The sequence below is a fragment of the Lepidothrix coronata genome, unplaced genomic scaffold (assembly GCF_001604755.1).
Source record: "Lepidothrix coronata isolate B3197 unplaced genomic scaffold, Lepidothrix_coronata-1.0 Scaffold332, whole genome shotgun sequence".
Taxonomy (NCBI): domain Eukaryota; kingdom Metazoa; phylum Chordata; class Aves; order Passeriformes; family Pipridae; genus Lepidothrix; species Lepidothrix coronata.
In genome coordinates this window covers 269,890-295,033 of record NW_016690512.1, presented here as the reverse complement: position 1 = coordinate 295,033, position 25,144 = coordinate 269,890, and the positions used below count along the sequence as shown (strand labels likewise).

The 25,144-nt window shown below is 42.4% G+C and overlaps 1 protein-coding gene across 8 annotated transcripts in view; it reads left to right on the top strand.

Annotated features, from left to right (window-relative positions):
* The window catches only part of LOC108509086 (Kv channel-interacting protein 1), a 165,062-nt gene that overhangs the window by 95,054 nt on the left and 44,864 nt on the right, over positions 1-25,144 (top strand). The window contains exons 1-2 of one of the 8 annotated variants that reach the window (XM_017838342.1): positions 1,006-1,323; positions 3,945-4,105. The exons of 6 other annotated variants lie outside the window; for them this stretch is intronic. Coding sequence is in view for 1 of the 2 variants with exons in the window: in XM_017838339.1 (XP_017693828.1) it covers positions 9,387-9,495 (109 nt within the window). In the remaining variant the exon portion in view is untranslated. Of the gene's footprint in view, positions 1-1,005; positions 1,324-3,944; positions 4,106-9,317; positions 9,496-25,144 lie in introns of those variants that run through there. One more of the 8 variants, XM_017838339.1, reaches the window with a different exon arrangement.

The following is a 25,144-nucleotide window of genomic DNA, read 5'->3' as shown; positions in this document are numbered from 1 at the left end:
GGAGGCAGGTGTGTGCCTTTGTCTTTTGATCTTTGTTCGACCGCATTGGAGGAAGATGCCCGTTGGCCTGCGGTTAACCAACCGGGTGAAAGTGGAGATGAGCTTTGTTTAGGCCACCTTTTCTAGGCCCCTCTCCGAGTGGAGCAAGCAGTGCTGTCCTTGGAAAGGCTGCTTGGTCATTCAGGGTGCTGCCCCAAGAGACTGTCATCTCCGGTCAGTCTCAAATGACCAATATCCTGAACCTCCTGCATGCAGGGTTGAGTCTGCGGCTCCCAGTGCATCTTTCACCTGCCGTTTCGACCTTCGCCCGTCGCTACAGGACTTTTTGCATGTGGGTAAAGCCTTCAAGCCTGCGCAATGGATTTTTTAGGTGAGATGCAGCCTGCGCAGAACTGAACCCACCCTTTAATCCTGAGGTTCACCTGCCAGGGCCGAGCAAGCTTGGACAGTGGCAGTGAGGTCCTCAGGATGTAGGTTTGATTAGAGGGACCTTCTCTTACATGGATGGCCTTACAGGGCTAAACGAGCTCCATTTGCCCAGGTTTGGGATTAGAGTTGTCCTTCTCCTAGGATGACTGCCAGAAGGCTAACGAGCTCATCCTGCCCACGGATGTATTGTATCTGACCCTGCTGCTTTGACCTGTCTGGCGTGGGCGACCCTACCGAAGGCATGTACCATCGCCAGCATAGCTCGCAACCACACAGGGGCACACAGGCTATGTTCCTCTGTGGGCTCCGAAGCTGCTCCCTCCTCCTCCATGGGTGCACAGCAACTGCCGGCAGGCTCCCCCACTGTCTCTCTTCGCCCCTGTGCTGTGGCCATGGCTGAATCCCAAACCGCACGCGCAGAGCTCACGCGCCGCCGCGGGGGCATTCCCGGGGGAAACCCAAGCCACCCCGGACCCCAGCACTCACATGCAGGCACTCCAGCACACACCAGCCATATGCCATGTGGGGAGGAACCCGGAAGTCTGGGACTCCCCCCCCGCGGCCCCCCCCGCCCCCCCCCGGCGGCCCAGGTGTAAAATACAACCAAGAAAAAAGCATTTCAGCACAAAGACCCATTCCACAGGAAACACCCACTAAAACAATCCATATACCAGCTTTAGTAAAACACAGTTCATTGGTTTTAAGTTACCCACAAGAGAAGGAAAAGAGAAGAGGAGAAGAGGAAGAAATGGTTACAGACTCACACGGTTCATGCTGCAGGAGAGACTAGAGGGAAGGAGAGAGAGAGAGGGAGACCACGTGGAGCCTCGTGTATTTATAGAGTTCAGTTTTCCCTCCCAGGCAGGATATCCCGTGGGTGCCTTCCAGGCCAGAGTGAGTTGTGCTGTAGCCAGTCACAGGCTGCAGGGCTGTGGGGTGGTCAGGCTACCAGGCAGGTCTGCCCTGACTGACAGCCCAGCTACCGGCCTTCAGCTCTGCCCTGTCTCTGTGTGGGCAGCGAGGCCTTCAGCTCTGCCCTGTCTCTGTGTGGGCAGCGAGGCCTTCAGCTCTGCCCTGTCTCTGTGTGGGCAGCAGGGCCTTCAGCTCTGCCCTGTCTCTGTGTGGGCAGCGAGGCCTTCAGCTCTGCCCTGTGCCCTCAGCACAGGCCTTATGCCCAGGCCTTACCATGTACCTGCAGGTCCAGGCCCAGCCTTTCCCCACATGCACACACACAGTGAGTTGGTTCCAACCCATATCAATAATTCAGTGAGATTCGGATCCAGGATCTCACACCTGGAGCAACAAAGCATATAAGAAAAAAGTCCAAGTGCAGAGGTTCTGCACAGTTTATTATCACTTTTAATAAAAGTGAGAATGAAGCTGTGACAATCTGATGCCCATGGGAAATACATAACATGGGTGAAAAGCTATCTGTGATGAGAAAAATCACTGCAGCCCAACTCGATGGCAGTTTTATGCCTCTTAACTGCTTCCAGAACCTGACAGTAATCACCAGTGTCATGAGGGAGGGGTCACATCTCCTCTTGCTTGTGGCAGAAATCCACTAAGCAGGAAACTGCCACTGCAAAGCACATCTGTCTTCTTGGTTATTTGGGGGTTTTAACAGCTTCTTTTGGCTACTTGTTAGTCCATCAGGGATAGGTATTTGCTGAGGTATGCTCACCTCTGAGTACAGGTTCCAGGGAAAATGCTCAGCTGGATGTGGGGCTCAGCAGAGGCTGGCTTCAGGGACTCATGCAGTGGCATCTTCCTTATTTGGGGAATGAACTCCAGAATAATTGAAACATCAAGTTTTCTATTTTTGAGCAGTTTTATGTTGTACATATATAGCCCCATCGAAGTCCTTCACAGATCTGTTCTTCCCTTTACATGCCCTTATTCATTGTTACTTATTTCAGACTTGAAATACATTTTTTTCCTGTTTCTTCTTTAAGCTTTTCACTATCTCTCCCCTACTCCTCTTTTCCTCACAGCATGTGTCCTACTCAACTTTCATTGCCTGTTTAAAAGTAGGACAATGAGAAACATCCTCCAGCCTTTCCCTGTCTCCCCTCCTAGTGCAGCTGAGGTTATTAAGTCATTGTTAGCAGTCCATTCAGCCTCAGCAACAGTGCTGAAACAGTGCTGAAAAGAGATGAAGTTCAGTGCTGGAGAACTTCCTTGGGTCAATCCTGAGAGCATCCTGAGAGCACTTCTGCAAGTCTGAGAGTGACCCGTGATCTTGGAGGAGTCTGCTGTGTTTGCTGCTGTAGTTTATGTAACTGGGTTGGTTTACATTTAAAAATCTAGAGAAATAGGGGAAAGCTAGTTAAATAGAAAAGTACAATAGAGCCTGTCAATGATATTTAGTAGCTGGGAGAGGTTCTTGTTGCTCTTTCATTAATTATATATTGCCTCAATTGTATACTACCCAATTTCAAACAGTGTGCAAGTAAACTGTGGTTCAAGTTAGTCCTTCAAGGTTCCATGGTTTCTTTGTTAGTTGTTGGTCTTCTCATAATTTGTAGCTCCATAGGAGGCTGGCTGTGACTTTGACCTGGGTGTGCATTGCTAACAAACACCAGTTTTGCCATCATGAGGTCCAGAGTAAAGCCAAATCCTCCATTGTGCAGTCTGTGATAACTTCAATGTGCTTGTCTGTACTGGAAATTGTTCTGGAAAAAGTCACTAATGATGTATTAGATTTCTGTAATCTTCCAAAGCTATTCCTGTGTTTTGTGAAGTTGATGAATTGTGCCAACAGGCTCACAGAGGGCTGGGAGTCACTAGCTCTGAAAGGGGAAGAATATGTGGGGTCCTCCTGCTTCTCTTCATAAATTGTCCACAGGTCCTTCAATCCACTACGCCCTACCATTGTCAGCAAGCAGGGAGACGTTGGTAGAAATAAAAAAGCAGTACCTTCTCATGAATTAGAAGAATTGAAGTAAGGGGGGAATTTGAAGGAATTATAGCTGCTTTTGTTATGGCAGGACAATTGATATGTCAGGAAAAGGTTTAATCTGCCAATTACTTCCCTGCACTTACACAGCAAGGAAGTGGCAAACTGATGAACTGAGCTCTTTATTCCCAGCTCCCTGGGCAGCACTAATAGAAAAGCATCTGCATTATCCAAACTACCTAAAGAGGTATTTGTGGTTCACCTATCCTTAAACTGAATGCACCTCTAGTGACAAAAGTAATAAGTGGTAATTAGCGAAGACTTTAAAAAAAGTAATCCTAGCTGGCGAATAACTGCTGAGAAACAACGGTGTGATATGAAGTACATTTAGTTTGCAGGCAGTGGGGTCAGGGTGGAATTGTAGTGATGCAAATGGGCAGGACCTGAGCTCATTGGCACCAAATGGCTGTTAGTTTAGCTGGAGATTCTACTTTAGAGGGGTCTCTAAATCATCAATTACCTAAATACCAGACTTTCTAATTTACAGCATAATTTTTTTGAAATTATAGTCAGCAGTTATCAAAAAGTAGGTTTTTTTTCTCCACACAATTTGCAGATGGCACAAATTACTTGGGACTAGTCAGATCCAGAGAAGTCTGAGAAACACAGAAGGGGCTTAATCACCTATGGTGAACAGGACAGAGACATGACCGGTGACCAAGGCAAGCTGATAAAAAACCTGCAATTTAAGCAGTAAATATCATTGCTTGGGACTAGGTAAGTTAAAATCACTCATGAGAAAGGCCTAGTTTTCATTTTGGTGTGAATAACTTTAAATCAAAGCAATAAAACCCACTGACTTTATGCACACACAAAGAGATCATATTGGATAAATATGTATACAATAGTACAATCATATTCTTGATGCTATAGCCATCTGTAATGCTGTGAGTGGTCTTAATATGCCACTTCTACAACACAACAGAAGTAGAAGGGCTTCAGAGATCTGTGGTGGAAATAGATTTATGGTCAATAGCTGTGTTAGAAGACTGGTCAGGACTGCTGAGCGTCAGAAGATCCATAAACAGAACTGTTCTAGAGATATTTGAAATAATGAACTGTACAAGGAGAATCCATCATATGTTCCTATTTATTCTTTATTATAGCATAATAGCAAAGGAATAGTCGATCAAAATTACAAAAAATTAATATTAAGGGTTTTAAACCAGGCTAATCATAGAATACTACCAGGGCTTTCTTGAAGGTGTGTGTACTGAGAATATGTCATGCTGCATTTGTTTTAACAAATCCTCCTGTTCAAAAGTGTAAATCTGTTCCAAATAGCTTGATTATGGGAAAAGCTTCTGCTATGGGGAATGTTATTCTCCAATTTGCTGTGATTTTTGCACCTTTGTGTGATGTACTATTTTCCCCCAACCAATTTTAAGAGCTGATCATAGATTACATAAATCATTTATATGATTAATCATAGCAATCCTTTTATTACCTTTTTATTACATGTTATTTTGATTGATCTTTATAAAGTTCCTACTTAACCTTGTCTGTATATAACTAGAAAAGTGTTCTTCCAGTTGCTGTTATATAAAATCTGTTGTTCAGTGACTACAGTAGAAGACCAGAGTCTAGTCTGTGCAATTTATTTCACATCTGATTCTAGTCAAAATCACTTGGTCCCTTAAGCTACCCTCTCTGAGGGTAACAGTATGTATTTTGCAGCAAATTTACGAATGTTTGGGAAGCATCAATCCAAAAGCTGAGACAGATATGCTGTCTCGGTTTAACGAGAGAGAAATGTTCCATCAGGAGGGCAGGATATGGGAAAAACAACCAAGCTCCTCCCTCCGAGTAATTACAGCTTTGAAATTAAGGGGCTCCAGTCGAAAGGTGTGGAAAGGAAAAATAACAGGTCTTTACTAAAGAATATATATATGCACACATATATAGGCAACACAACGAACAAACAAGCAACAATCCCATTTCCCAACTTTCACTGAAAACAATTAAAACAATTAAGCCCTTTTTGCCTTTCGGCGTAGTTACAACCACAGCCAGCAGGGGGCGCTGGCGCCTCGGGAGGCGGAGCTGCAGTGTCGCTCCATGGCCGGCAGGGGGCGCTACGGATCCAGCCCCCGGCCTGCGCGGTGGCTCCGAGGGGCCGAGTGTCGGTCTGTCCGTCTGTGCGTCTGTCCGTCTGTCTGTCTATCCAGCCAAGAGCAGCAAGAGCCACGGAAAAAAAGGAAAACTCACACGATGCTGGCAGTCTCCGTGACAGCAGAGGTATCGCGCAGCCCCTCTACCAGTGGCACTGCAGGGACTTTTTCACTGGAGAACGAACCGGAGGAGGAGGCGCGGGCCGCTGCCAGCACGGGAAGGGAGGAAAGGAGGAAGGGTCATTTACTCCTGTGGACTCACACTGTTAAAGGCAGGCTCTGGCCACGGCCCTCTCTTTTGCCGATGGGAGTAAGCTGGTGCCAACACGGAGAAAGATGGAGGAAAAAAACAGGTGCTGGCAAGGACTCTCCTCCCGACGACCTCCACTGGACCAGCAATCCCACCAAAACTCAAGCACCTCCTAGCCAAAAACAACCAGCCCTCCCCCCCAGGCCCTTTCCCTCTCTCTCTGCAACTGCGACTTCTGCAAAAATACGGCGAAAATCTTCCTTCCCCCTTGCCTTGGGGAGAGGAAAACAAAAGAGCGCTGCTGCTTTCAAAGAGGGGTCATTAGCACGCATAGGACAGTCATTAAGGTCTAAGCCGAGCAAACAGTAAAACCTGAAGACTCACCCCCACTCCAGCCAAGGGGTTGGTGTGAAAAAATTCATCAGAAGATAATGAAAAAAAAAAAGGAAATTATATACAGCATGGTTTTAGACTGTAGAATTCTGTAGAAATAATAATAAAAAAAATCGAATCCTGCTGTTTATTTGGCATTGGCTTGGGTTTTTCTCATTGCTCCAGAAGTGACACAAATAAAATGTGTAATAAACTCTTGATTAATATTTCTGTCTCTTGTTAAGAGTTGATGATCCTCTATTTCTGTACTAACTAACCTGAATAACCTTTCTTTGGTTTAAGTCCCGGAACCATTTCTCTCATTAGCTCAATACTACAGTAAAGAATGAGTATTGCTGTAGGTAATGGGCCCAGTAAACTGTTGAGGAAAGCTCTATCTTTTATTTAAATCAGTTCTTATTATGGAGAATGCACACAGAAGTATTTGGGTCCACAGAATTTGCCTTCCATGAGACATCTGTAGTCAGCTCTTCAGTCAGTCACTTGTGATGATTTGAATGTTTAAGAAACAGGAGAGCGTTGATTTGGTTTAATTAATTGTAAACCATAATACTAGGTCAGTATGTGGCTTCCAAACTGGATCATTTGATGGATGGACTTGGTGCTCTGCATGTCAGGCAACTAGCAGCACTCTCCTTGAAATGTTAGCACAGCATGGGCCCAACATGTGCCCAGCATAAAGAATCCCTGTTCTTGGGGCAGCAATGAGCAACTGAAGAATGTTCCAAATGTCTGAGAAGTTTTGGAAAATGAGAGAGGAAAAGCAACATCCAAACAGAACTGCTGGCATCAAGGTGATCCCAAAGCAGCCTGAAGGTTCTGAATGGGAAAATTCTCGTTCAACATTCCCTCCAAGCCTGTTTGAAAACCGTTTCAACCTCAGGAAAAGCATGATTTGGCTTTGGCAGCATTGGATAGACTGTCGAATGAATTCTGAGCTTCTGGCATGCATGGGGGCTTCAAACAGTGAATGCTCTGGGGACTGAAGTTGCATGGTTTTTTTGCAGTTGCTCGTATCAGGAACACCTAAGGCATCAAAAATGTTGGACTTGGCATAAATTGCAGTAACACAAATAATAGAACTAACACTTTTCCATGTCCTTCGCCCTGCCTCTTGCTAAGGTGTTGCTGCAGGGCTTTAGTAGCTGCAGAGGTGTGACATTAGCAGTGAGAGAACATAGAATTGCAAGGCACACCTTTAGGGAGCCAAGTGCTTTGAGTTTCATTGCTCCTCATAGCATCATTTTTTAATTTATTTTTTTTTAGTGGTAATTGGTTTCAGGAGGTTTGTGCATTGCTGGGAAGAAACTTTGTGATCAGGTGTATCTGCAAGTAAATAATGTGCCTGGGAACGAGTGGGTGAGGTGGGCTCTTTCTTTCTGTGTGCTCTTGGATCTGTTAACAGAGAAAACAGCAGAGAGTCCACCAAACAGCCAGTAAATCTGACAAACATCCCTTCTATAGACAGGAAAGAACCTTGTTATTTTTGTGGTTTATCCAAACTTAATGTGATGGGCAGTGGGTTTTTGTCGATTTGGGTTTTTTTGTGTAGTGGTGTTTGGTTTTTTAATGGAAATAGGACATGATAAACCAAGGAATTATCTGAATGTTTTCAGGTCTGCCTGTTCACATGTTACTGCTTCAAATTCTCCTCAACTTGTCTGGGAGAGATTTGACAGTACAGTGATTTCAGTTCCTTGATAGTTTTAAAGCTGAATGTGTTAATCTGGGAAATATGAACCATAACGTGGCATCACAGTAATACATCCAGGGCAATGAAAACCTGATGTGGCAGATGCTACAGAGCACAAAAAAGTCCTTTGGCCCAAAGTACTCATCAGGAGAAATGGTTTTGATATTATGCCATTGAGCTCCGGAGGGGTAGATGCCAATGACAGAGAATCCTCATGAATAACACATTTCCTAGTGTGATTTGGCCACCTGCATACAGAAACAAAGCTCAAATTCAACTAAAGTGTTCATTGCTTCTTGACTTGATCACTCAAGTGTGTATGAGTACTCTGCACCTCCAACCTGGCTTTAATATGGGCTTCTCTCAGCAATTCAAGTGCATTATTTAGTTAATGTGATACACAAAATCCCATTGAGATTCTGCACCTGCTGTTAGTGATCAGCAGCAGTTTAAGGCAGAGGCAGCACCAGCAGAAGCTGTGGAGCAGTGTGGAGGGTGAAAGCCAGCCTGCCCTGCTCCCTGGGGACTGCGGGGAGAGGGAGTTACTGCCTGCCTGGAGATGGGCGGAGTGAGGGGAAAACGAGACAGCCTCTGAGTCCTGTAAAATTAAAGGCATGGATGATGTCTGTTCTTCTGAACATCCCACATGGGAATACCAGTATTTAATAGCGTGCTTGAAAAAAACAGCTTTTACTGGTGTTGCAATACTGCATCTGCCATCCTCATAAAACGCTCAACCTGCCAAGTGTTTTCTCATCTGTGGTGATAATGGGGAAATACATAATTGACTTGTGAGGAGCCAGCAGTGTTGCCCATGCCAGCAGCCTGGTGAAGCCTGCAAGGGGGGCTTGTTCCAGCCAGCAGTGGCCCACTCCAGTGGTGGGTACTTGTGAAATGCCAGTGGGTGCACTGCTTGCTGTCCAGCAGACAACCCAGGGGAACTGTGGGCAGCTGTTGCTTACAGAAAGAATTACTCTGGAGGTCCTGGGCTCTGTGTGGGCACACACATGGATGTGGGAAGCATGCTTGTGTATGTCCCAGCATGTCATGGGCGAGGCATTTAGAAAAGGAAAGCCCTTTCCTCCCCTACAATGTCCCATATTCTCTTATGCAGTACAGAAGAGGCATTGACAAAAAGCACCTGCATTGGCAGAATTACTGAGAAAATCTCAGATGTAGAAGTTGACTGGTATCACAGGTATTTAAAAAAAAATAAAATTGTGTGAGATGTTGCTGAGGTTAGCAGCACAGTGCTCAGTTGTTCAGGGGCAGAGCAAACTCCTGAGAGAATTGCCCTGAGGTGAAAGAAAATAAAAACATAGGTTATGGTTAAATGCAGAAATTGCTCGCATGTTCAAAAAAAAAAAAGGCAAGTGAGAGAGGAGGGGGGAGAGGTTGGGAAAGAAAGGGAGTGAGAGAGGGGGAGACGAGAATGTGCTGTGCACTTAACTGAGCAGCTGGAAGGAAGGCTTCAAACAGGATTTCTCAGCTTCTGATGTCTGGCAGTTGTTTGCAGTCACACCAGTAGGTATCCCTGTGGTGCCTGAAAGGATGTGGACTAAAGGCGAGTCGGAGGGACTCCAGACTTTAGGGATTGTAGTGGTGGTGTGCTCTTCTCTGAAACTTTTCCACTACCTCGGGCTAATTGACTTGTCAGATGGTAAGAGAACGCAAGTTTTCCAGCTCTTGTTTACTTTTGTTTAAACCCGTTTGAGTGTAGCCACCATAGGCAGGAGGTGGCTGTGGGAGGAAGGTGGTGTCTGTCAATGCATTGATTCTCAGTGTGGGCTTCATCTTTATTAAGAATCATAAAGGCTGAAAAGAGGGAATTCTGTTTTATGCTTTGCTGAGGACTTTTGTTTGCTTTTGATATATTAGAGAAAATCTGAAGCTGTGATGTATTTTGCCTTGTGTATTATTTTATCAAGTTTTCTTAATTATTGTTCTTATTGTTAATTCTTTCTCTCTCTTAGTACCAACCTGGAAAAAGGAAAGGCCCTCTTGGAATAATGGAAGCACAGCTGATAATTAGGTGTATGATTTCAGGTGGCTACCTAAAGCGGGTTTTTTGTGATATTTGCAGATTAAAGATGCGATGAATTGAATGTTACCAAAAAAAATGTGAACAAAAAATGTAATTGCTATTCCAGACAGTTCAGCAAAATAATCTAAGGAGAAATATTTCTGTTTTCACCTGTTGGAGGGGACGATTTGGTCTTTCTTTGACTTACCAATGTATTAACTTTTTTTTCTTAAATGTTTTTCTGGATAAGTAAAGCATATGGGTTTTAACAAGTAAGCGAGCCTTAGGGCTTATATTATCCTTTCATAAGGGGATGTAGGTATCACTGAATTTTGAAGGAAATAACTCCTTGATGATGCAAATGAGGTATTTCTTTAAAACAAAGGGGTCCCCAAGTCATCGATCGTATTCTTTCTTCCATCACTGTATCATGTTTATCTAGCAAGGAAAATAGCAATAATTAAATAGTAGCATAAACACCCATGTCACTTTGTTCAGCCGTTATCTTCAAAATATGGTTTAGTAAAGGCTGGCAAAAGATTGAATAGAAGTAAAGAAAATTTATATATTAAATCTATTTTACTGGATAATGTTAAAGCCAAGAGAAGCAGATGGAATTTTAACCCTGCTACAGTAAAATCAGTGCTGTCATGTAATCCTGGAAATCCTCCTGCAGAATTAGGAACAAATATGAAAAATGGCCTAATTAAGAGTTATTTATACTAAGAGAAGGTGTAAATTGGCATGTATTTGTTACCACATGAATTTTTATATTCCTTATTACAAAATGAATATCTCAGGAGCTTTTCGTTTACTCCTAGAATGTCACTGGAGTTCAATTACATAATTACAAATAAATTAAGGTCTCTGACAATGACAACTAATTTCAAATAATGGCAGCAGAAATTCTCACCTTAAAAATAAGCTGTCAAGTCAAATGCTGAGGCATTTGCATTACTATTGCATTTGCTTTGCATTAACTGCATGAACATTTTTATACCTCCTTTCCAGAATTAATTACCATCATTCCAGTATCTGTTGTTTCTGAAGCAATTACATTTTCCAGAAGAGTCTCCCCAGTGTTTTCCCAGCAAAGTCAAGTATGTGTCAGGTGAGAAAGTTGTCTGTGCAAAGGTGAAAGGAGCAAACGGGAGCAAATAGCCCTGTGTTCCTGGAGCAGCTCTGCCTGTGCTGGTTTGCACAGTGGTCAGTGCCTGCTCGGTCTGTGCAGGCAGGAGGGATGGCATTTACCTCGCTGGAAGGGACCTCTGTCACAATTACTGATACACAGAGTTCAGAGTGCATGACAGGATATAGGAGCACAGTGCTAGAAACCTCTTCAGCTCTGGATAATTTTTATTGGAATTCTGTTTTTCTGGCTGCAAAATAGTTCACTTGGAGACCAAGATATTTTTATTTGTTACTTATTATATGAGCTTGTGTTTTTCCCTTTTGACTCTGTTCCTTTGATAAGAATTACTTATATGTGTAATTAGAACATTAATGTAACATGGGTGGTTGTTGATGTATTGCAATACAGATTTCAGTAACTTAGAAGCCTTTAAAGGTGACATTAAGTTGTCTTCTTTGATATGTTTGTACAATGGGTGCTTATATTGCAATGTAATATTTCTAACATCTTTATATTCTCTAGAAATTCTCGCTACTTTCTCTTATCTGTGTGAAATAACACTAAAATAAGACACTGAAATTGGCTATATATATATTCCTTTTTAGAACTATTCTCTTCTAAAGATGGAACAGGCTTACTTGAAATGTCCCTTTGTTCTGTTTAAAGAAAAAAAACCCAAAACCTAAGGAACAACAGCAACAACAACAAAATCAAAAAACCACACACAGGAAAAACCCCAAACCTGAGTGTTGATTCTTCATTAGTCTAGCACAGGAAATAATCATTATGGAGAGGGAACTAGTGTAGACAGTAATTTGGAAAATATGAAGTTTTAGCCTTTGCTGCAGGTGAATGCAGGTGTTTGCTCAGTTCCACCCTCTTAGCTGTGTTCGAGAGGTGAGGTATCGTTCAGGTGTTTGACTGGAAATGATTGAAACCAGAGACATTAGTGGAAATTTTCATCTCTGAGCACAACCTAAAGTTGTTGAGCATTTTTAATAAAAGATTTAAGAATAGGAAAGAATTTTCCTTTTATTTTCTGATTTCTTTAGTTCCCTTTTCTATGCAGGTAGAACAAGTCTATGATCCCCTATAACTCTGCCACATAGAAGAGTTCCAGTAGGATCAGACCTTGGTCAGTTTTGCTGTTGTTTTCCAAATTCTTCATTAAAATGTTCCCATTTGCTTCAAACTGGGGGGAGCAGGGGAGGAAAGTGTCTGGATGTAGTTAAGAGGCAAAATCTGCTAAAAAAGAAACATTCTGCAAAGTTTGGGGCAGTGTTTTGTGACCATAATAGATGAAGAAATGTTGATGACCTGTTGCTTTATGCTGCTCTTGCTGTTGTACCTGTTGGGTTTGGTGTTTGTTGGCTGTGTCCTTGCTGCCTCTGTGCTTGGACAGACCTGTTGTCGTCCCCTTGGACTGGTTCCCAGCTCCTAAAACTACACACAACCACAGCTAAAAGGGTGGTCTGGGAGCTGAACAGTGTTTTTCTTCAGTGCTAGAGTGCTTTCACAATTATATGTATTACCTATAATTTGGGGAAACATCTGGTGAAACCTTGAACTAACTTACAGTTGGAGACCAAAAACCCTCTGTAAATGAGAGTAAATTCTGTCTGTACTTTTTTTTTATGATTTTGGCTTTAACTCAACTTCTTTGCAGAGCATCCGTCCATTCTGCAGGTACCCTTGAAGCATTCATAAATCATGCTACCTCAAATTAGAGGCATTCAGAGCAAATATGAATTGTGCTTTTGGGATAGTATTGATTTGGTAAGATCTGTGGCAGGGTACAAACCCCTGAAAATAAGTAGAGCAAAATATACCATCAAGCACATTGTCGGAGATTTAGATTTTTAATCCTTAGTTGTACTCACTTATTTTATGACAGAAGATTAGAAGCAGATGCTAAAATATTTTTTTTGATTGAATAAATGCATTTACAAATCACCTATCTCAGATGCCTTGGAGGTTGTTACTGTACGTGTCTACATAATTCAATGGTATGTCAGGGATTTGCTGCCTACTGGTAGATTTGCACTGCCACGGGGAGAAATAATTTTAATATGATTGCCAATGGAGATAGGGTCTTAAAGCCAGATCTCTGTAACTGCACTGGTGTAAGTGCTTCCACGTCTTTCTCAATGCACCTGTTTCCACATGATGTTATATGAAGACAGAACACAGACATTCAAGGTATGTATATACACCTTAAGGGTGTATCAAGTACCCCTTAAGGCAGACAGACCTCAGACCTGGAAGCTTGCTCCTCATCATGCCTTAACTCATCAGCAGCTCAGTTCAGAACAAAACCAGCTGAGTCCTGCAGCAGGAACTCTGCCCAGTTCTGGTCCCAAGGAACCACAAAGTGGGAGGATGTATAGTCTGGAGCCTCAAACTGTGCTGTTACGGCCTGTGGGACTATTGCAAGTGCTGGGGGCTGGGAATAGCCAGAGGCAAATCAAACCTGATACTGATCTGACTCATGAGGTACTGTGTGGTTTTAAGTAACAATACATAAAGGTTGAAGCCTCTGAAGAGGGGGTCCCTTCTGCACAAGGGGCAAACCAGTGCTTCTGCTCCCTGAGCCCAGCTTTACGAAGATATTTACTGCCCAGATGCTACAGATACAACCTAACCTGCAGTGAAATCTATATTCTGGCTCATTCTCTTAATTTGATATGATATTGATTAATCCAAATGTGGAATAGGTGTATTCTTATCCAGAAGTTCTTGTGAGAGCATGTTCTTTCATGTAGCTTTAGATGGGAACTTCAGACCCCCCTTAGAGAGTGGGAAGTTAGATGTTTGAGTAGACTAAAAACTTCACTCTGTGAAGGTGCTCAGCTATGAGGTAATAGGAACCAAAAATGCTGGTTTCAGCCCATTACTGCTGTATGGTGCAGAGGTTGTATTAAAGCTTCATCGGCACATATCTTTACATCTCCCACAGTAATTTCTCTTCAATTATGCTAATCCTTGTACAGATTTTTCTTCATCCAAGGCAGAAATCATGTTTTTTTTCTGCTACCACAGCCTGTTCAGAGGCAGAGTGGGTGTGAAGCTCTGCTAACAGCTAGAGATAACTTCAGGCCCCCATAAAGCAGTGTGGGCAGCTGGTGTGCAGGAACTTGTGAAGTGCCTCAGCAGTGCCAGTACTGGCAGGGGTTGGAGCAGTTCACAAATACAAGAGTCCAGTTCCTTTCCCTGCTATACTAATTCCTCCATTTATTATATTCATGCAATTATTTTCACATCATAGGGAAGATTAGAGTAACTGTTATTCATACTCTTCAAAGTGAACTGAATCAACATTTTGAACTACAGTTCTTACTGCAACTATTAAATCCCATCATCTCCACTAAATCTCTTGTTTTTTGTGGTCTGAATGAGTTTATGCAATTTTTTTAAAAACCCAAACAAACAACAAACCTGTGGTAGATTATCAATTTCAGAAACATTTTTTGTTTGTTTGTTTGTCTGTTTGTTTCAGAGGGAGTTTTTAGTAAGTTTTGTTTTCATGGGGTTTTTTAGTCCAGGAATGTGTTATGGTAACATTGTGTTCATAGGTTCATGCTTGCATAGGTGCACCACACTTTCACTGTTTGGCTCACTTAGACACATTTGTACCTTAAAAGACAAAGCCCCACATTACAAAGGGAAACAGTCAGATAAATGTTGTGCAGCCAGAATTAACTTGAGGATTCCTGTGTTTTGGCGTCTTGTCTGTCCTCTGCTTGCATAGGTTTTTGTCCATGTAAATTTGGGAAGTGCATTTTATGCACTTATGATGTAATTCTATTTAGCTTTATAGAAGGTATTTCAACTAATTATTACAGTGTTCCTGTAATGAAATCCTGAATTTATTGCAGCACTTTGAGCTTTCAGGGTTTCCTCTCACACGATCAGGCAGACCCCATACTGTCACACAGCCTGTTCCAGAGGCTTCTAAAGATTGGTAGCCCTGATACAGTCTAAGCCATTGGCTCTCAATTGGAGATGAAGTGAATTTTGTTTGCTGCCTACCATTTGATTTCTCAGGCCCAGTGGCATTTGCTAGTGCTTAAGGTCTCTCTAGATTAGCTTCTGACAGCTACTTCTGATGTTCTGTGGCTTTTCTCTCAGCTTCGGCTCTGCTAAGGAGGGGGAGAGGTTTTGATATTGTAGATTAATTGCAGTCATTTGACTCCTCAAGGAATTTAATTTGAGTTGTTCATGCCATTGTTTGTCTTAACACTGAAACTTTTAGTGTCCTGCACTCTTTCAGACAGACAATTCAAACCTGTTAATTCAGGGTTTGTTCCAGCAGCAGACGTTCTGCCTCATCCCTCTGGATCTATGGAGTGATTCTGTTGGTAGTTGTAATTACTTATGGCTATGTGTTTACTTGAACATACTGCACTACTCTGCTGTGTATGCTTTGATGTTTATCACAGTTGCTCCACTGCTAACCTTTCTCTTGAAATAGTATTTTTGTATTCATTCATATTCACCCTGTAGTAAAGCTTCCCATGTTTCAAACTCTGCCCTGTGTCCCTTTGTGTCTGTGTAAAACTGCCTCGTGTGTTTGCACATGTGCATACCAATTCTTATTTTTCTTGTGGCTTAGCAACTTACCTCTGTTCGTCACGACACAGTTCCCTGGCTTTCAGATTTAATCTGCATGTATATATGCTGTTTCCACTGCTACTGCAGCTGCTGCTGTGCCTCCTTTTGAACCCTTGTTAGGGCTTTGTCCCTCGGTGCCCTTGCAGTGTCATCAGGGTTGAGGAGCTCTCAAGCCCAGTGTTCTATGGCAGCAGGGCACAGCCCTTCAGGGAGCAAACCTGTGTGCTCTGGCTCTGTCATCTGAAATACTCCCCTGTCTTTTACGCTTCATCATGTTGCAGTCCCTCTTTTTTTTATCAAGCAATTCTACATGTTACTGCTCTACAGAACTCTGGCAGGACCTGAGGTTCTGCTCTTTTAGTCCTTCTGCCCTCGGGCAATCCCACCCTCCCAGCTTAGTGCTAAAACCTGCTCTTTTTGCTTACTTGAATTTCTGTGTTCAAGCAAGAGCAACACAAACCAGCTGTATAAAAAGGGTAACATATAACTTGCTAACTGGTCCTCTTTCCCATATAGGCTTTCTCGAACATTTACTTCATCTTTAGCACATAGTCTGCTCCAGGGACTTCCCTGCAAGTGCTCAGTGTCTTCTTGCTTACTTTGATTAGTGCTTTCCTGCTTAAACAATCCAGAGCTTGTTTATAAAGAGGTAGAATTAATAGGCCTTTTCTAGCTCTGTTAATGCTCGTGTTATCTATCTGTCACTCTAGAGGGGATAGTGCACTATCAGATAAGTACTCAGAATGGCTAGTGGCAGATTATCATGTCTCCTAAATCCTCTCAGCAGATGCAGACCTTTATAAAGAAGATTAAATCTATTGCCAAAAGTTGTAACCTTTCTACAGAGAGAATCATATCTTCCCAATTCCCAAGTGGCAGTCTTGCATTTTCTATCTTTTGTAAAAGGAAGAGAGAGCAAAACAATAACCTGTAATACAGATGCTGAGTTAAGGACTAGTAGCTTCTTCCTTCTGTACTAATTGATGCAAAGAAATAGATAGAAAACAGTTAATGTTTTGCAGCAATTCAGTAAAAACTGATTTCAGGAATATTCAATAATGTCAAAACTTTGAAATTTGAATGGTTGCTATCTAACAAATTTCTTGATTGAGACATAGAAATCTAGGTACTTAAAAGCATTTACTTTCCAAATTCAAGGTTATCATCAGTAGCTACAGAATCCTACAAGCACCCCATAACTTACACAGACACAAAACTGAAAGTCTGTTTGAGAGATTAAACTCACCTGGTCAAAGCCAAAGCTGTAGTTTTTAACTGTTGTTTTCGGAAACAATCCCTTATGGAAAAAGGATGTAAATGTTTCATAAAATTATGGGGAAGTAGATCTGGAAGGTGAAGAGGTCTGCTAGTCCATCCTGTCTCAAAGCAGGGTTGTACCTGTCTGTGTCAACACAGCAAACTTATTACAAGTATTATTTTGTCTTCACCTAAGGACAGGGAGAACAGAAGAGTTCTTTTATCTTTGTAGAAGCTTTTTAAAGACTTATGTTTTTTCAGATTCTTTTTTGCTAGTCTAAATAATTCTAATTCTTTTGGTCTTAGCTTGTTTGTTATGTAATTTAGCCACTGATCATTTTCATAGCTTTTACCCTAAGTATTTGTAGACATCATTGTTGAAACTCTGACTTGACCCCACTGACCACTGTAGGAGGTTAATTCACGTGGCTGGCAAAGCCTGTTCTTGTCTTCTGGGCAAGTGCTTGTTGTCTTTGGAGGAGCGTGGATGTGCGGACAGACTGGGAAATGAGATACTGGAGTGCCAAGGGAAGAGACCTCGGGGTCCTGGTCAACAGAAAGTTGAATATGAGTCAGCAGTGCCCTGGCAGCCAGGAGGGCCAACCCTGTCCTGGGGGCATCAGGGAGGCCATTGTCCTGCTCTGCTCTACCCTAGGGTGGCCTCACCTCAACACTGGCCCAGTTTGGGGAGGACACAATGGAAGGAAGAGATTGAGCCATTAGAGAGGGTCCAAAGGAGGGACACGGAGATGGGGAAGGGGCTTGATTTGAAGGCGTGTGAGGACACTGAGGGCACTTGGTGTGTTCAGCTGGAGGAGACTGAAGGGAAACCTCACTGCAGTTCCAACTGCTTGGGGAGGGGCAGAGGAGGGGCAGGGACTGAGCTCTGCTCTGGGGGGACCAGGGACAGCACCCAGGGAACGGCTGGAGCTGTGTCAGGGCAGGCTCAGGTTGGATCTCGGGCAAAGGTTCTTCCCCCAGAGGCTGGTTGGGCACTGCCCAGGCTCCCCAGGGCAGTGGGCACAGCCCCAAGGCTGACAGAGCTCAAGGAGCATTTGGATGATCCTCTGGGGCACAGGGTGTGACTCTTGGGGATGGGCCTGTGCAGGGTCAGGAGTTGGACTCGATGATCCTTGTGGGTCCCTTCAAACTCAGAATATTCTGTGCTTCTGTGATTTGTCTTTACTGAAATCCGTCAGCAGGAATCTTCAGGCCTTTTCCTCAAATTTGTGAAGGTCTCCTGCAGTCCTTTCCATCGTGGTGATACCTGTGTATCATCCAGCTTGATAATAAACACTGACCATGACTAGACCCAGGAAGGCCCTCAGTGGAGTTGTGCTTCATCCCTCCTGTTGTTTTGATGATGAACCACAGAGAGCTGCCCTCAGAATACCTATCAAGCCAGTTTTTATCTAACTCATGGCAGTTTCATAGACCATTCTTTTCTGCAGCTTCCAGAGGTGAATGATATGTGAGACAGGGCCAAAAAGTATTACTTGGATGGAGATGTAATGCATTCTCTGTTTCTCTCCTCCACACAAGGATGATCTCTATCAATTCAGCTGGATTCTCTAGCATTCTGGCAATTCAGTGACCCACACTTGTAAGCATGCATCAGTGGTTGTTCCAGTGTTTCACAAGAACTGAAGTGAAAGGCAAATAGTTGTATAGTCCTGTATCCCGTATCCTTCCCTCTCCTTTAGCTGTTTCTTCCTTACAGGATAAAATAGAAGGGCACGTTTTTGGTCTCCCAGGTTCATGAAGGTAGGGAAAACACAAGTGATCACCAGTCCTGGAAAACTAGGAAGGAAAACAGGATCCGAATATCGTGGGAGATGTCCAACACAGCCCTGTATTTTGGACTGTCTTTTAGAGGTTCTGGCTGAGGTACTGTTCTCTTCTTCCCCTTCTCTTTCTGTGTGGTGCAAAGTGGTTGGTCCAGTGTCACCTCCCCACAGGCACCACTTGGCAGTACAGGAGCAGCTGCTTCAGACTTCAGACTCGCTGGTTTGTGTTGTACAGTGAGGCACTAATGCTCTGTAAGGAATTTCAAAATAGGGGATGTCACCTGACTGACCTCTTTGGCAACAGCCTCCCCCCACCAAGTCATGTTCTTTAATTGCTGGTATAGGAGTGAGCATGACTGAATGTATAGAAGCACCTTCCATTAAATTCTGGAGCAGATGGCCAAAAGAAGAAAGGGATGTGTTTGCAGTGGGATGGACAGAGCGCCAAGGGGAAGATAAAAAGTACACTAGTACGTGGAGTAGAAGTGCTTATTGTGCCTTATGCATTAGTATTTGAAGAACTTGACTGCTGAGCTGACTTAGAGGTTTGTTAATGGTTTGAAAAGTGCAAATCTTTGTAATAGTGATGAATCAGCTAGTCTTGATTAGCTATTTTGCTGTGTATAACTTCAGATGGGACTACTGGGGCCTTTTTTTAAAAAACACAGTAGGCATGCAAAAATCAATATACCACAGCAAAACTTTTAACTTTTTAACACACCATATCCCATGATTTTTGCGCTTCCATTAATTCCCCATGTATATAAAAATGCAACAGTACATGAGTTTTGTAACTGTTTCTTCCTTTCCATCTTGCCTCTATCCTTTCAGACTCCCTCCTTACATCCATCACTTTATCTGCTGGGCAGAAGGTTGTTAGAAGTGGTTAATATTCTGTACACTATCTTAAAATAAATTGAATAGAATTGCATAAAAGTCAGTGGATATCCTCAGTTTCATTTCAAGGACTTTTGTTTGGCTTCAGATTTTTTCCAAGATAAAATACACAGATGATAAGCTGGTCTGGCATATTTCTGAGGAGGAGGAGCTAATGTTTTACCTGTTTTCTAGAGCTGCAAGAGAGACAGGACTGTAAGTGCTTCCTCAAATCCACCTTGCAAAATAGCAAGCTCCAGGTAGTCCCTTCATGTCAGGAGCACAGCTGCATGAGCCAGGATGTGATGCCGGGTGATGCACTCGATCCACATCCCATCAAACTGCGCCGGGGGTAAAGGCAGCCAGTGGGGAGAAGGGTGCAGGCCTTTGGGGTCTGTAGTGCCTTCAAAGGGCTGGTTTTAAGGAAAAGCTAATGTGGGTTAAGGAAAATACATGCGCAGCGTTTCCAAACTGAATAGCTGCATCGTTGAAGCTGAGTTTGTCCTTGTACAGAGCTTGTTTCTGAGAGGCTGTCAAAGCTATTCTTAATTTATAACCATGGAAGTGTTGGCTATGCAAGTTAGAGATTCCTCAAAGCTTCTGAACCTGCTTGGCAGATGTTACAGTGTCTATGATTGATTGGTACAGACCAAACTGAGTACACTTGATGAGTCTAGCTTTCTCTTCTCTCACTGTTTATTGTCTCTTCCCCTGCAAGACCTTTCTCTGATGTATTTTGGGATGGAAGAGCAGTTGGATGATGGGGGACTCATGCAGAATTGTACATCAGTCCCAAGCAGGTTACTTTGTTTAGCAGGAAGAATGTTTCAAAAACAAGATAATAAAAAAAACAACCCAACTTCCTGAAGGTTAAAGCAGAGTTTTTAAGTGTAATCTGAAGGGATTTAATTTTCACAGAAAGATTATTTATTTTTCTTTCCAATATATCGCAGTAGCACAGTGTGAACAGATGTGAAGTCAAACCTCTAACTGTCCTTATCTACTCAGAAGGGTAGATACTGTCTTCCGTGAAGCACATCTTTGCAATAAATTCGATTAAAATGTTTCGGCAAGTTACAAACACAAGTTGAAGATGTTTTAAATGAAAAGTTAAGTCTACCTGGATGCTGAGAGTTGGAGTGGATGTCTGAGCCTTGAGATCATCAGAATGCAGCCATCCTCTGGCTGGTGATAATGATGAGGAACAGGTGGACTGTTGCTGGAGTGGGTGGAGAGCACCAATGAAAGGGCAAGCTTTTTAAGGAAGCCATCTCGTGACACTAAATCTGTCTAAATGCTCTCTTGCAAAATGCCTTTTGGCAGACCTGGCTTTGGGAAAGTCTTCAAAATACTTCTGAAGGGCTTGAAATGTCAGCCAGTTTTGTTTGGAAGGAATTGAGATATCTGTGTTGATCCTTCCAGCTCTCAGCTGCTTCAGATGCTTTCTTGTTTTGTGACACATAGACCTTGGCAGGGTCTTATCTTCCTTTCCACTGGGTATGCCATGGTATGTCACTGGTATGCCATGGAGACTCCTGTGACAATACACCGTTCTTATTACAGTGCATGTTGGAGGTAACTTAGTGTGCGTACTGATGTACAATATTGTGCTCTGTCTCATTTAACATATTTCATGTGGTGACTTCCTCCTGTTCAGCAGTCATTGGAGTAGCACAAGAACTCTGTCACTGAGGAAATAGTAAAATACTTTTTATCAAATCTAGAAATCCAAATGAACTAGAAGATTATATCTGCCCCAGCTTTTATGGTGTTTACCTACCTCATAATGGGGCATATAATTCCAAATGATGTCTGATAGGTGTCCTGTCTGGTTGCTGTCCTGCTGGGAGACTTGCCATGAAGTCAGCCCCATCAGTAAGGGCTGGGTAACAAAGACAAACTTCTAGCACTTCTTTACCTGCAAAAAGTGTTCAGGGAATTATTTGTCTGAAGCCAAAATGAAGCTTAGTTTAATTTTCTTATCATCCTATTCTGGAAACAGTTCTTTTGATAATGACTATCAGTTTGACTGTTTTGCCATCAGTTAAGTTTAGTCAGAGTATTTCCCTTGCATCAACAGTTTTACAGAAGCAACAATAAAAAATAAAAAGGCCTGTGGAAGACCTCCAATGTCTAATACTTTGCAGACAGAAGCTCTTCAATTCTGTTGGTGTCAAATATATTCTTCCTTTTATACTGAGCAGCAAGGCAATAATTCTGGTCTTTTTTGTGGAATTGAAACAACATATGGCTTGGAAGAGAAATGGCAGCTATGCAAACTGGGACACAGAGCAAAAAGGAGCTAGTGTTTGGTTGCAGGTTAATGTATAAATTATGGAAAATTTTAGTGTGTTCTCTAACGTGGGTTAACATCATTTGCAGTATTAACACCATTATAAACTAAGAGAGTTAATAGCACAGAAAATGGATTCTGTGTGCAAGTCTCTGCCTTTATGGACTACAGAGCCCCTTTGAAAGGCAGAGTACCCACAGAGGCTTCATCCCTCTTGAATTCCATGTGCCCTCTCTATTCAGATCCAGAAATGGTGAAAGCATGAACACTGCTGCATTCCTGAGAAAAGGGGATTCCTGTGCTGGAATACCAACTTGTCATTCTGCTGCCCTTCAGACTACTGTAACAATCACAGTGTTGCTGTATAAGTGTAAAATTATGTGGTCTTAACACCTGCTTTGCATTTAATTGGCTCTAACTGAGTCTCACTTCTAGTTGTTTCTGGTTTACATTTCTGAGAAGAGTACCTGTCCCTTTGATCTTTCTTTATGCCTCATAAATTCCCATTTTCTGTTGAGAGAGGTGCTGGAGAGCATCAGCTGGGGCAGTGCTGGTCATAACCACAGTGCATCTGACACTGTGTAGTAAAGTTTGGACAAACTATCCATCTTGGTCATTTTCAAATTCTACAGCTTTCTCAACCATTTCCCATTGATTACTGAGACAAAGTCTCCTGATGGAGAGCAACAATAAAAGACACGTTGAAGAAGGTGCTGGTAGTGGTGCAGGTTCTCTGCCTTTGCTCCAAGCATGTGAAGATCACAGTGCTCAGCACAAAGCGACGTGGGGCCCAGCACTGCTGGTCCTGTCAGGAGCAGTGCAAGTTGAAAGAGCATACTAGTGGCTGACTAAGGCATGAATACACCTTTCTGGATGCTGTTTAATGAAGTTATTTAGCGTGAAGCCTATTTGTTTGATATGAAATCTTGGAGGAAGGATTTGGCTTAGTTCAATCAAGGATATGGGATAAAAGTTAAAGGAAAAGCACTCTCATGACACTTTCACCTGTACGGTTTGAGGTTGTTCTCTGCACTCCTAATGTAAGTCTCTGTGTCCCTATTTTTTTTCATTCTTTTAGATTCTGGGGAAAAAGTTCTAACCAAAACAGATATGAATAATGTTTTTTCCTTCCCTAGAGACCTACCTAGTGTCTTGCTTTTGCAAAAAGTCTAACAATTCATATTACTTCTGTGTGAGTGGTTTGAAGTCCGTCTCTTTGTGTCAACAGTCACATCTGGGCTGCATGTTGAACTAAATACAAATATCTGCTATTAATTATAATAAAGAATTAGGAAATTAAATGCAGATTATCTTGGAGAATGTTAGGATCCAGACCGGTCATGGTGATTAACAGATGTCATTTGCAAAAATAATCTAAATGCAGTCCTGCTTGCCATGTACTCATTATGTTGTGCTGCAGCATCATGTCCTAAGGTTCATCACAATGCAGTGATTTCTTTGAATTTTTTTCAAGCTCTCTTGTATTTTGAGCACCTTTATCAGCTGGGATATTACTGATGCTCATACTGTATTTTTTATTTATCTGTTGTGAAGCTGAGCAGTTTTCCACAGGGAAAGAGTGAAGGAGAAAGATTACTTCAGGAACAAAAATATAAAAACATGGAGATCCTGTCTAGTGAGTTTTGATTATTAATTTATAACTCAGCTGCTCAGATTTTATTTTGGGGTGAAGTTTGGCAGCTTATCTTTCAGTCCTGGAAAGTGAACCTCCAGGCAAGTTCAGTACTGCAGGGCTCTGGCTGGCTGCTAAGCAGCCAAACAGGAAACCAGCAATTTGTTGAGTTTGAGTTGTATCTGCTGGTAATAGTGTATTTTGGCTTTTATAAATATACTGTGACCTGAATTTTATACAGTAAAAAGGTTGTCCTGCGCCGTGAGGGCACTGGCAGGCCGGGCACACCACGTACAGCTGCGCAGCACGGTCTGTTTCCAGAGCCTGCCTGACAAGGTAGTACAGAGGTCTGAGCTTATGGACACCCACCATTCACCATCAGTTCAGCATGTGACACAAATAATTGTTTTTAATCAAGTGCAGAAGATTTTCCTTTATAATGTAACTGAATCTGAGTGCTGTAAATCTTTTTGAAACGTTGCATATACAGCTGTTGCACAGAGGACTTTCTATACCTATATATTAGTTGCACCAAAGCTGTTTACTGAATGCTGAAGTTCAGATGACCAGAGCACCCACATAAAGTAAATACAGTCGGTATCTAACAGAAAATGCACATGGTAAGACTTGTAATAACTTCTTAAAGAAAATGGCATCCCTGCATGCCCTGCTCAGCAGGGCGACAGTAATGCCCCACTTAAAGCTGTCTCTGTGGGCAGTCTGGAGTATACAAGTGACTGTACAGTCCCCCTAAAACAGTTTCTCAATGTGCTTTGTCTCTGCAGTCCTGCCTCTGCATTGCAAATGGAAATGATTCCGTTTCTAGATGTTACTGGAATTATTTTCCTGAATGAAGCTTTGCAAGCTGGGCTCCTTGTTTCCAAAAGGAACACATAACTGTGAGGTTAGTTGTGCTTAAAGAGCTGTCCACTTGTGTGTGTGATGACCATCAAAAGTATCTAAACTAAGAATATAATAATCTGCCACTTGGGAAGAAATCATCATCAGACATAATTGCTCTTTGTCAAGAGATATAACATTAGCTAATGGGGGAAAAAAATGTTCCTTCCAGGTATAGCTCTTAAATGTAACGATGAGAAGAAAACTTGTCTTTTGTTGTCATATGAGAACTTAGCAGAAAGAACAGATAATATTTTGTGATTTACCAAAAAAAAAAAAATCTTCCTTTTTCCTTTTGCTTCTACCCCCTTCTTTTTCGTATTTTTAAAGTTATGAGGCTCTTTAAACAAGTTTTATTACAGTTAATTCCTCCTTTCCTCAGGCAAGCTGCAGCTTTATGTACCAGATTTTTATTATACCCAGAAGCTTTCTGCCTGCTAATAAATAATGGTGGTAAATTTTATTTGAAATAAATATGGTTTCCCATTGCAGCAGAACGGAAAATAAGTGGTGGAGTTTTTTTTCCCCTTGCAATACATTACAGAAGTTAAACAGTGTGAAAACAGCATTCATTTTAAGGAGACATAGCCAGGTTTAAAAATAAAGTTCTTTGATTTATGCCATTAAATGTAACTTGGATCATCATTACACAAAAGACATTTGAAATATTGCAGACAGATGTGTTTAATTTTTCATACAGCCCGTAAAGAGCAATCAGCTGTGCTTTCTGTTCCCGGTGCTGCAGTGGGTTCCAGTGAGCAGGGTCAGCATCAGTGCCCTGAAAGCTGGTGAGCAGC